The following is a 13,311-nucleotide window of genomic DNA, read 5'->3' on the forward strand; positions in this document are numbered from 1 at the left end:
GTACACACACGAACTTGACTTGTCTGGCGATGGACTTGGTAAACACCCACAAAGTTATCAACCACCTCACCAACAACAACACTGAACTCCTTTTTGATCTCCATGTGTCTAACACGCGTGGACATGCCTACAAAGTCAGAAAACAACACAGCTCCCATGACTTTCGGAAACATTTTTTCACGGTCAGAGTTGCTGAAGCATGACTGCCATGACACTGCATCCTTTAAGGCCCTCATGCTTTCCGAAATCCGCCGAACCTACACCTGATTATACATACACTTTAGATGAGTTGTAGTGCACCTGAGCACTGTACACAATGTTTTTATTATTATTATTATTGTAAAATATCCTAATCGTCTTCGCCTTCATGATTTTTCGTTTTTTTTTAGTATTATTTTTGTGTAATATTTTCTTCATGTTAAAGTTGAAACCTTGTATCAAGTGTACTATTTATAATGGGCGATATAGTTCGTCACAACTACATGAATGTAGCGAGTGTAAATAAAACTTTTGTAAAATTATATTGACTTCCAGAGAATTCACATAAAACCATTACTAACTTGTCATTTTGTTTATTATATTTAAAAACAATTTTTAAAATGTTATCCCGTAATTTTGTTTATCATAAACTAGAATTTATAACATTCTATACATACTTCCTTATTGTGGAGGTGAGGCCGATAATATAAAAAGTACTTGTGGCGTATTTGAGTCGGTTTATTTCGATAGTGAGAGTACACCCTAGGTGTGAGTGAATTTTAATAAAAACCCATAACAAACATTTAGATATTCCGTAGCTTAATAAGCGCGTTAGGGTAGCTTGTACGGACGGGTTGTAGGGAAGAAATCAGAAAGAAGAGGAGGTGGGAAAGAGAGGGAGGGGTGATGAGGGGATAAAATGCGTAGGAGGAGGAGGAGGAGAATGAAGTGAAGTGAAGAAAAAGACAAAAAGAAAAGTAGAAGTTGAAGAAAATAAAGGAAAAGTTAAGAGCTTATTTTTCATTCCATTGGAAAGTGAAGAAACGAAACATTTCCCTCGGTCCAGATGAACGGAGGAAGAAGAAGAAAAAATCAATTTACTTTCAGAATACTCCAAACAGTGAAGAGATGGAATATAGATGAGTATCTGTTTCTTTATTGCTCACAAGGGGCTAAACTCAGAGGGGACAAACAAGGACAGACAAATGGATTAAGTCGATTACATCTACTCCAGTGTGTAACTGGTACTTAATTTGTCGACACCGAAAGGATGAAAGGTAAAGTCAATCCCAGTGCGTAACTGGTACTTATTTAATCGACCCCGAAAGGATGAAAGGCAAAGTCGACCTCGGCGGAATTTGAACTCAGTACGTAGCGGCAGACGAAATACCTATTTCTTTACTACCCACAAGGGGCTAAACACAGAGAGAGAGGACAAACAAGGACAGACAAACGGATTAAGTCGATTATATCGACCCCAGTGCGTAACTGGTACTTATTTAATCGACCCCGAAAGGATGAAAGGCAAAGTCGACCTCGGCGGAATTTGAACTCTGAACGTAACGGCAGACGAAATACCGCTAGGCATTTCGCCCGGTGTGCTAACGATTCTGCCAGCTCGCCGCCTTAATATATAGATGAGTATCAGCGTTAATTGGAAAGTTCGAGTAATGATTTCTCCCTTACACATCGTTCAAACAAACAAACAAACAAAAAAATGGAGAAACAAATAAATAAATAAATAAACAAAACGCAAAGAAGAATACAAAAGAGAAAAAGTTTCGGATATGTGTCTTGTAAAACGTAGAAACGGGGGGGGGAGGGCTAGGGAATATTTTCTTAGCTCCTTAGTCATTTATGATTTCCTCTTTTTCTGCCAACTATTTTTCTTTCTTTATTTCTTTCTATCTCTTCTACTTTGTCACTTCCTCTCTTTCTTTCTTTCTTTCTTTCTTTTTTTTTGTTTTTGTTTCCTTTTTCATTCTCTCTCTCTTTTTTTCATTCTCTTTTCTTCTGACTGCTTTTCCTTACATTTTTATTTTCATTTATGATTTCTTTTCTTCTCACACCTTTTATTCCTTCCTACCCTTGGCTTTCCTTCTTTTTACCTGACTTTCATTTTTTTCTGTGGGAGGGGGGGTCTTACATTAAAACTTATACTCTCTTTCTTTTCTCTTTCTTATTTCCTTTTCTTTCTTTCTTTCCTTCTTTCCTCTCACCTTTCTTTCTTGTTTTTTTCTTTTTTCATCTTTCCTTTCCTTCCTTCCTTTCTTTCTCTCTTTCCTCCTTCATTCTTCCTTCTTTTCTTTTTCTTCCTCCTTCCCTTCTTTCTTTCCTTCTTTCCTCTCACCTTTCTTTCTTGTTTTTTTCTTTTTTCATCTTTCCTTTCCTTCCTCCTTTCTTTCTCTCTTTCCTCCTTCATTCTTCCTTCTTTTCTTTTTCTTCCTCCTTCCCTTCTTTCTTTCCTTCTTTCCTCTCACCTTTCTTTCTCGTTTTTTCTTTTTTCATCTTTCCTTTTCTTCCTTCCTTTCTTTCTCTCTTTCCTCCTTCATTCTTCCTTCTTTTTTCTTTCTTCCTTTCTTTTTGCTTCTTCCCTTCCCTTCTTTCTTTTTGCCTCTTCCCTTTCTTTCTTTCTTTCTTCTTTCTACTTCACTTGCTTTCTTCTGTTGCTCTTCTTAGCCCCCCCCCCCACCTCCTACCTCCTTTTAACACTTCAGCTGCTGGATGGAACCAAAGTCAAATGACTTGACCTCATTACATTTTGCTCTTTCCCTTTGGGCTGCTGGTACTCTTACAACATGCAGTATAACCAGTTTCATTATACTTATTGTACACCACACTACATTAAGCCAAGCCTTACCTCACTAAACCATATCCAGGGCTGGAATTAAACCTAGTCAGGGCCCCGGGCCAATAGGTTTTGCAGCTCCTAAACCAGTAGGTTTTGGGGACACCTTCAATTTTGCTAGTTCAAAACATTTTGCAGTCTCGCCTGGCCTCTGTGCTGGTGGCACATGAAAATCACCATCCAATCGTGGCCGTTTGCCAGCCTCGTCTGGCACCTGTGCCGGTGGCACGTAAAAAGCACCCACTACACTCATGGAGTGGTTGGCGTTAGGAAGGGCAGTTGGTGTTAGGAAGGGCTGCCAGCCGTAGAAACATTGCCAGATCAGACTGGGCCTGGTGCAGCCTTCTGGCTTCCCAGACCCCAGTTGAACCGTCCAACCCATGCCAGCATGGAAAGCAGACGCTAAACGATGATGATGATGATATGTAATATATAAAAAAGTAAAGATCCCCTTTGGTCATGAATGACCATGGGATTGCACCTAGAAAGTCCCCTGTTGGGGCATAAGTCTGGGCAAGGTTGTTTATGGAAGACCAGCAGTCGCCCATGCATACCAGCCTCCCCTCTCCATGCCACTGATGTTATCTGAGAGAAAGGCCAAAGCCAATACAGTTTGGCACCAGTGACATTGCAACTCATTTCTACAGTTAAGTGAACTGGAACAATGTAAAATAAAGTGTCCCAGTCTTGGAATTGAACTCCCAACCACACGATTGTAAGCCCGATTCTCTAACCACTGAGCCATGTTCCTTCACATATAATATATAATACATTATTCAGGTGTGGCTGTGTGCTAAGAAGCTTGCTTCCCAACCACATGGTTCCAGGTTCAGTTCTACTATGTGGCACCTTGGACAAGTGTGGTGGCACTAGTAAAGGGGTGACACTTTTCATAATATTGTAGTATGTGACTGTGTAGTAAGTAGCTTGCTTACCAACCACATAGTTCTGGGTTCATTCCCACTGCATGGCACCTTGGGCAAATGTCTTCTACTATTGCCTCGGGCCAACCAAAGCCTTGGAAGTGGATTTGGTAGTAGGAAACTGAAAGACGCCCATCGTATATATGTGTGTATATGTTTGTTCCCCCAACATCACTTGACAACCGATGCTGGTGTGTTTACATCCCCATAACTTAGCAGTTCGGCAAAAAGAGACCGATAGAATAAGTACTAGGCTTCCAAAAAATAAGTCTTGGGTTCGATTTGCTCGACTAAAGGTGGTGCTCCTGCATAGCGGTTCGGCAAAAAGAGAATCCGATAGAATAAGTACTAGGCTTTCAAAGAATAAGTCCTGGGATCGATTTGCTCGACTAAAGGTGGTGCTCCTGCATGGCCACAGTCAAATGACTGAAACAAGTAAAAGAGTAAGAGTAAAGAGAGTATTGCTATAGGCAATATGTGTTTTTTGTGGGATCCAGGGGCCGCAAACAGAAGGGCCGCCCCAGGCAGCTCATATTCTAGCTATGCTAGTGAGGTGTATGACTCATTTTTGCCAGCTGAGTAGACTGGAGCAATGTGAAATAAAGTGTCTTGCTCAAGGACACAACACGTTGCCAGGAATTGAACTCATGACCTTATGATAGTGAGCCAAATGCTCTAACGACTAAGCCATGCCCTTTCACATTATGGTGGTATACCACATCACACATAAGTAAAGAACATCACTCCACAGCACAAGCCTGGTGAATCAGAATTCAGCTTGGCTACTCCAAAATGCCAAAAAAAGCCATTCACTGATATGGTGGAACCATTAACCACAAGGAATTCTGTCTCACACTTTTAGAACTCTCCCAGTTCACCACCCTCTAATTTGCCTTATATCAAAATCAAAATCGATCAACAGCAATGGAAATTGTAGCTGTGATACCAGTGCCGGTGGTACATAAGAGAATCATCCGAACGTGGCCGTTGCCAGTGCCGCCCCGACTGGCTTCCGTGCCGGCGGCACGTAAAAAGCACCGTCCGATCATGGCTGTTTGCCAGCCTCGTCTGGCACGTAAAAAGCACCCACTACACTCATGGGGTGGTTGGCGTTAGGAAGGGCATCCAGCCGTAGAAACATTGCCAGATCAGATTGGGCCTGGCACAGCCTTCTGGCTTCCCAGACCCCAGTTGAACCGTCCAACCCATGCCAGCATGGAAAGCGGATGCTAAACGATGATGATGATGATACAGGATGTTTCAGCTAGATTCAACAATATGTTATGCCTCATTTTTTCAGAAACACCTTGATGTATTGGTGAGCAGTCAATAACATTGATGAACATTAAGATTTATGTTGTGGATGAGAAAAAGTTAGCTGACATGGAGGATTGGAAGCCATCTTGAATATTTGAAAACAGGCACAGGAGTGGCTGTGTGGTAAGTAGCTTGTTTACCAACCACATGGTTCCGGGTTCAGTCCCACTGCGTGGCACCTTGGGCAAGTGTCTTCTACTATAGTCTCGGGCCGACCAAAGCCTTGTGAGTGGATTTGGTGGATGGAAACTGAAAGAAGCCCGTCGCATATATGTATATATATATGCATGTGTGTGTTTGTGTGTCTGTGTTTGTCCCCCCAACATCGCTTGACAACCGATGCGTGTGTGTTTATGTCCCCGTTACTTAGCGGTTCGGCAAAAGAGACCGATAGAATAAGTACTGGGCTTACATAAGAATAAGTCCCGGGGTCGAGTTGCTCGATTAAAGGCAGTGCTCCAGCATGGCCGCAGTCAAATGACTGAAACAAGCAAAATAGAAAGAGTTACCCATATTGTGATTTATACTGGGTGTCAAATGCCAGTGACAGGACTGCTTCTCTGTGCTCCATGAACACTCGTGGGACATGACATGGACATCATGCAAACTAAGTTCCCACAAACTGTATTGGTCTTTGGGCGACTCCAGTGAGAGTGACATCATGCTGCCCCACATCATTCAACCGGGCCTTATGCTCGATTCAGACAGCCATGTGAAACTGCTGGAGACTGTGGTCAATCCCTGGCTGAAGCAAGTTGTCATCATCATTGTTTGACCGTGGTCGAGACAATGGAATTTACTATGCTACGCCAGACTTCACGGTCCATCATAGCATTACGGAGGTCCTGTTGCTGGATGCCTGTATCCTTGGAGATTACATCTGGTATCGTGAGTAGATGGCTTCCAGAGGAGAAGAGTAGAAAATGCCTCGTTTTCAGCTCTACAACAATGTCCAGCAAACTGTCTAATGACTGAAGCAATAAAAGACACACACACAAACACACACACACACACACACACACACCACACACACACATACACACACACACACACACACAATACATACATGCATCCCAAGCGAGAGAGAGAGTGGGGGGAGTATGTGCATCAATAGCTGCAACAGTATTTTATGCCTGCTTTCAATGTTGGCATGGGTTGAACAGGTCCTTACTCTCTCTAAGATGAATGAGGGGCCACAGTTAACTCTACTGTTTCATGTTTGGCTTGGTTTTTCCACCTGAATGCACTTCCTAACACTGACCACTTTACTGAGTGTACTGGGTGCATTTTTTTATAGCACCACCAAGGTTGTAATGGCATAAAAAAAAAAAAAAAAGTAATCTCAACCCTGCACTTAACAGAGGGTACTGGAAACATTTTATCTCAGACAAAAGAATCTCCAGAGGCTTGATGTCACTTTGGAGGATGCAGAGGGGCTGGCACAAGGACTGCTAGCGAAGGAGAGCATTGGTGGACCTGGTTGGTTCTCTGCATGATGACATCTTTGGGACCACCAAGTTGGGATGAAGCCAACCCCATCAAGCAAGAACATGAAGTAAGCAAAACAAACAGAGAGGATAGGAATGAGAGAGTGAAGATTAGCAAGAGGTGAATAAAAGGTGAATGTGATCGAGTACCAAATGGCCACAGGATGAGTACAGGTAGAGTGTATGTGATACATGCAAGCTTCATTTCTTTCTAGCCTTTGCATGTCCTCTACATTCATGGCCCATGTTTCACTACCATGTAGCATTGCTGACCACATACAAGCATACAAAAAATCTACCTTTCACTTTGAAAGAGAAATTTTTCATTACCAACAAAGGTAATAGTTCTCTCTCTATGTATATATATATACTCTTTTACTTGTTTCAGTCATTTGACTGCGGCCATGCTGGAGCACCGCCTTTAGTTGAGCAAATCGACCCTGGGACTTATTCTTTGTAAGCCCAGTACTTATTCTATCGGTCTCATTTGCCGAACCGCTAAGTGACGGGGACATAAACACACCAGCATCGGTTGTCAAGCAATGCTAGGGGGACAAACATACATATACATATATACGACGGGCTTCTTTCAGTTTCCATCCACTCACAAGGCATTGGTCGGCCCAGGGCTATAGCAGAAGACACTTGCCCAAGATGCCACGCAGTGGGACTGAACCCGGAACCATGTGGTTGGTTAGCAAGCTACTTACCACACAGCCACTCCTGCGCCTATATATATATATATATATATATATATATATTTATCATCATCATCGTTTAACATCCGTTTTCCATGCTAGCATGGGTTGGACGGTTCGACCAGGGTCTGGGAAGCCAGAAGGCTGCACCAGGCTCCAGTCTGATCTGGCAGTGTTTCTACAGTTGGATGCCCTTCCTAATGCCAACCACTCCGTGATATATATATATATATATACATATATATATATATATATATATATATATATATATATATGTACATGTGTGTATATGTTTGTGTGTCTGTGTTTGTCTCCACCCCCACCCCCAACATCGCTTGACAACCGATGCTGGTGTGTTTATGTCCCTGTAACTTAGCAGTTCAGCAAAAGTGAGCGATAAAATAAGTACTAGGCTCATAAAGAATAAGCTGTGGGGTGATTTGCTCAATTAAAGGTGGTGATCCAGCATGACCACAGTCAAATGACTGAGACAACAACTAAGAGAATATATATATATATATATATATATATAATTACTATGAGTATATTTAGACCTTTTATAGGGATATTTTTTATCCAAGATACACTGGTTTAAAAATATTGTATTTTGAAGATATTTCTTCAATGAATATATTATATAAAATATGAAATATCAAATATTATTTTTGAAATATCAAATATAAGTTTGAAAATGGAAAGATCTAATGGATACAAATTAATTTATTAATTAATTAACATCTTCACCTACAATTGTTTCATTTCTCAACCAAAATTAAAACTACAAAACATATATAAATATATAATTTTGCAATTTAAAATACCTTGGGTGGAAAATCATCAGGGTATACAATAGGACAATACAAGGATTACATTATGATCCCTTGGAATACTCCAATATACTCAGAATCCAAGGTATTTTAAAATACAAGATTATATATTTATATATGTTTTGTAGTTTTAATTTTGGTTGAGAAATGAAACAATTGTAGGTGAAGGCATTGATTAATTAATAAATTAATTTGTATCCATTAGATCTCTCCATTTTCAAACTTAATAATAATAATAATAATATACATAAATCCAAACTTAGGGAACAGAGTGGGTAAAATCCAGGCTTACATGTTTCCTAGTATGGATGGATAGATGGATATATTTTTGGCTTGATAGTTACCTAGTGGAGTACTTCTCATTGATTAATTACTACTTTTGAGGATCTGCTAGCTAGGAAACCTTTGTAGCCTGGATTTTACCTGCTCCATTCCTTCAATTTTGACTTTTATTTGCATACACAGCAAACCCAGCTGTTGACCGTGAACGATAAAATAACCTTTTTAAGCTTATCAAACTTTGATATGGGAAATGTTTACGAGTGGCTGTGTGGTAAGTAGCTTGCTTACCAACCACATGGTTCCAGATTCAGTCCCACTGCGTGGCATCTTGGGCAAGTGTCTTCTGCTATAGCCCCGGGCCGACCAATGCCTTGTGAGTGGATTTGGGAGATGGAAACTGAAAGAAGCCTGTCGTATATATGTATATATATATATATATATATATATATATATATATATATATATATATATTATATATATATATATATATATATGTATGTGTGAGTGTGTTTGTGTGTCTGTATTTGTCCCCCTAGCATTGCTTGACAACCGATGCTGGTGTGTTTACGTCCCCGTCACTTAGCGGTTCAGCAAATGAGACCGATAGAATAAGTACTGGGCTTACAAAGAATAAGTCCCGGGGTCGATGTGCTCGACTAAAGGCGGTGCTCCAGCATGGCCACAGTCAAATGACTGAAACAAGTAAAAGAGTAAAAGAGTAACCTTCTAAATCAATAAACCAATGCTGTTCCTGAATGTTGTTTTTATACATTCTACAGGCTGCTTGAAGCTTACTAACTTCCTACACATTGATCTTACTTTTACACTCCCTCCACACACAGACGCATGTGTATGTGTGCATTCATTCTTACATACATACATACACACACACACACATATGTATATATATATATATATAAACATCAGACTAGAGCCTGGTGCAGCCTCCTGGCTTCCCAGACCCAAGTCAAACCGTCCAACCCATGCTAGCATGGAAAACGGACGTTAAACGATGATGATGATGATACATACACACACACAGCACACACATATATATATATCCATATACACACAGATGTATGTGTATTCATACAGGCATACATACATACATACATACATACACACATACATACATACTTACATACATACAAACATACACACACTCATACACACATACATACATACATACATACATACATACATACACGCACACATACATACATACATATATGGGGGAGGAGCGCGCAGGTGATGAAATGAAAAAGTTTGAAAGAAAGAAAAAAAGAAAAAAAAAGAGAAAAAAAAGAAGGAAGAAAGAAAGAAAGAAAGGAGAGAAAGGAAGACGGAAAGAAAGCGAAAGGTTAAAAATATATAGTAACCAACAAACAAATCAACAAAACAAACAAATTAAAGCCAAGGGAGCGAACCAGTGCAGTCGTATTTCACTCGGTTGCAACGGTAACTGTTAAACGGTGTAAACGGTGTGAAACAATGATTGCTCCCCGTGGTTTAGCGTCAGCAACCTGTGTCCTATCATGGATGGCACAGCTGATGGTTAAGTAACTTCACTGCGAAGTTTCGCTGGATTTCCAGTCTCTGGAAGATGAGCACTGCTCCTCAAGTCCTCAGGTAGGTCCTGTTGGTTTCTTTGGTACGGTCGTTGAGAAAGGAATCGGTTTATATACGTGTGTATATACGCGATAGGCTTTTTCGTGGTCTCTTTCCCCCCCTTCCTTCCTCCATAGATGTAGCTTTAGTGTTTAAATGTAAACGGTAACAGACTATATATATATATATATATATATATTTACGAATGTATGTTAAACATGTTATATATATATATATATATACACTGTTGTTTATATATGTATCTATATACATATGTGTGTGTGTGTATAATATATATATAGATAGATAGATAGAACTTATTTATATATATATATATATTGTGCAATAACTTATTCAGTGTATATCCACATAAAATACATCTGTGTGTGTGTATATATATATATATATATACACACACATTTACTCTACAACATTGATATACTTAAAATTCTCGTACACAGATTCGCAATACCGTGTGTGTATATATATATATATACATACACACACACACACATATATATATATTTATATTTTGTAGATAATCTTATTAATTCACACACTCAGTTTTTATATACACATACACTTACTCGCTATATAATGTATAATTCATACACAATATATGCTCTGTCTTTCTATATATATATATATATATACACCCTATACACTTTTATTAATTCATACACTCACTTTTTTTATATACACATATACTTGTACTATATGTTGCGTATCATATATATATATACATGTGAATATATACATACATAGAAATACACACTATATATATATAATATATATATATATACGTATATACACATCTAAAATATACGCACTTCATGGTACAAATGTAATCTGTAACATAATATTGTATTCATTCTCCACTTTAACCAGTTTAAATACAGCCATCTTTCCTGGCAATAACAACGTAGCGTGTTCGATCCCAGCAAGAAGTAATATAAGAAACAGAAAAAGGTATTAAAAGAGAAATTGAAATACACTTATTACAGCACATAATTATAAAATGAAGTGGCCTTAAAGTGAGGGTCTCGTTTTGTGTGTCGCATCTGTTTGAAACTGATCCCTCATTTGTTTGTCCCTACCCCTATGTGTGTCTTTTTTTCTTTGAAAAGAAAAACAGTCTTGCCTTATTCGTTTACTAATTTAACTTAACTCCAAGTGTTTATAATAATGCTATTATAATTTCTATTTTTAGCCTACTTTTAATATATATATGTGTATATATATATATATGTTTGTCTCGATCCTTGTTCGTAGATGTACATAGAATATATATAACATATAATAATGTACACGGATATGTATGTGTAAACGTGTCTCTCTAAAAATATGTATACACACACACATATATAATACATGCATTCAAGCACATATATTTATATACACACACATATACACAAGTATGCATATAAACAAATATACATTTCTACCTATCTATCTACACACACACACACACATATGTAATCGTTTACCAGGAATACATGCATTCAAGCACATATATTTATATACACATACACAGATATGCATATAAACAAATATACATTTCTACCTATGTCTACCTATCTATCTACACACACACACACACATTTGTACACAAACACACACACATAAACCATACATGTATGTATCTATCTATTCCTCCCCGTGGTATGTGGATTGTGGTTGTATAAATGCTGTGTTCCTTTCTGTCGAATCTTGATGGAATATCTCCGACATCTCTGGCATAAATGTATTCTTTTTCACACACACACACACACACACCATGAATTTTTCTCCTCTCTTATTTAATTAATGCCGTTGTCATTATCTTCGTAATAATGTTCTAAGAAGATTGGTAGCAGATGATCACCACCATCATCATTATTATTATTTATTATCCATCACAACAATATTTTCTTTTAAATTTCTTCCCCCAACTGCATGTGTGAGCGTGTTATGCCACACACACACATATATATCTATATATATAAACACATAGACAAAGAGAGAGACAGCTAGCTATCTATCTACACACACTCCCAAATTACATATGTGTGTGTAATAAATATATATATATATATATATATATATAATATATATATATATATATATATAACTACGGTTGTTGGGTAGCGCTAGGTCCGGCCTGATTTCAAAAGAGCTACGATCAAATGTGTTTACAGGCGTGCCTCATCCGTGACCATCCCGTTTATTATTCACACGCGACGTATGTCGGACTCCAGTTTCCAAACAGACTTAGGCACTACTGTAAGTCCCTAGATACGTCATGTGTGTTAAAAATGCTGTATGTCCACCGATTTAACATCGTCATACACTGGTCGTACTCTTGTGGTGTGTATATATATATATACTATATATATATACTATATATATATATATATATAATATATATATATATATTGCTGGTTGTATTACCGCTGGTGCAAAGAAACAGAGGTGATTCACTCTCTCTCTCTCTTGTAAATGCTACAAAGCTAATAAATAAGCTGCCTCTGTGGTTTTTCGACATTTCTAATGATTAATGAATATTTACACTTTACTCTTTGTATTGAGTACTTAAATATCTTGTTCGTGTATTCGTACGCGCGTGCGCACATCCACACCCCCACACACTATATACATACATGTTTACATACAGCACATATATATATATATATATATATATATATATATATAATATATATATATATATATACTCCATGGCATCAATGTGTTTTTCTGATTGTGTATTTGATGTAGTTTTTCTGTACTTTTATTATATTGTGTGCTCAATTTGTGTGAGTGTATATATATATATATACGTACATATATACATGTAGATGTAGGTACGTACATATATGTTTGTATGTATGCATATATTTTTATTTATCACATTATATATATATATATATATTATATATATATATATATATAACACACATACATACGCATTATGAGATAGATTTTGAAGGTATGTTTACATGTTCACATCATGCTGTGTGTGTGTGTATACATACATACACCCACACACACACAACAGTGAGGAACAGGGACAGGTGTGTGTATATATACGTGAGTGAATGTGTGTGTGTGTATATATATATATGTATATATGTACATATGTGTGTGTGTGTGTGTAGATTTCTGTCATGTTGGAACCTTTAATAGCAAAAAAATGGCGGCTGTGGTGAATGTTTAACAACAACTGTTATTATCGTTAATGCCTGGTTGTTGTTGGACTCTTTCTATAGCCACTTTTCACCCTACCTGTTATATATATATATAAATAATATATATATAATATATATCTATCTATATATATATGTGTGTGGGTGTGTGTGTGTAAAT

General features: G+C 37.9%; 1 protein-coding gene across 3 annotated transcripts in view; it reads left to right on the forward strand.

The window, feature by feature from the left end:
- Positions 1-9,823: 9,823 nt before the first annotated feature.
- The window catches only part of LOC115223211 (protein SMG7), a 174,891-nt gene continuing 171,403 nt past the window's right edge, over positions 9,824-13,311 (forward strand). For 2 of the 3 annotated variants that reach the window (XM_029793686.2, XM_029793685.2), the window contains exon 1: positions 9,824-9,990. In XM_029793686.2, coding sequence (XP_029649546.1) covers positions 9,965-9,990 — 26 coding nt within the window. In that variant the 5' untranslated portion in view covers positions 9,824-9,964. The remainder of the gene's footprint in view (positions 9,991-13,311) is intronic. The other variant, XM_029793684.2, reaches the window with a different exon arrangement.

Source organism: Octopus sinensis, linkage group LG22, assembly GCF_006345805.1.
Source record: "Octopus sinensis linkage group LG22, ASM634580v1, whole genome shotgun sequence".
NCBI classification, from domain to species: Eukaryota; Metazoa; Mollusca; class Cephalopoda; order Octopoda; family Octopodidae; genus Octopus; species Octopus sinensis.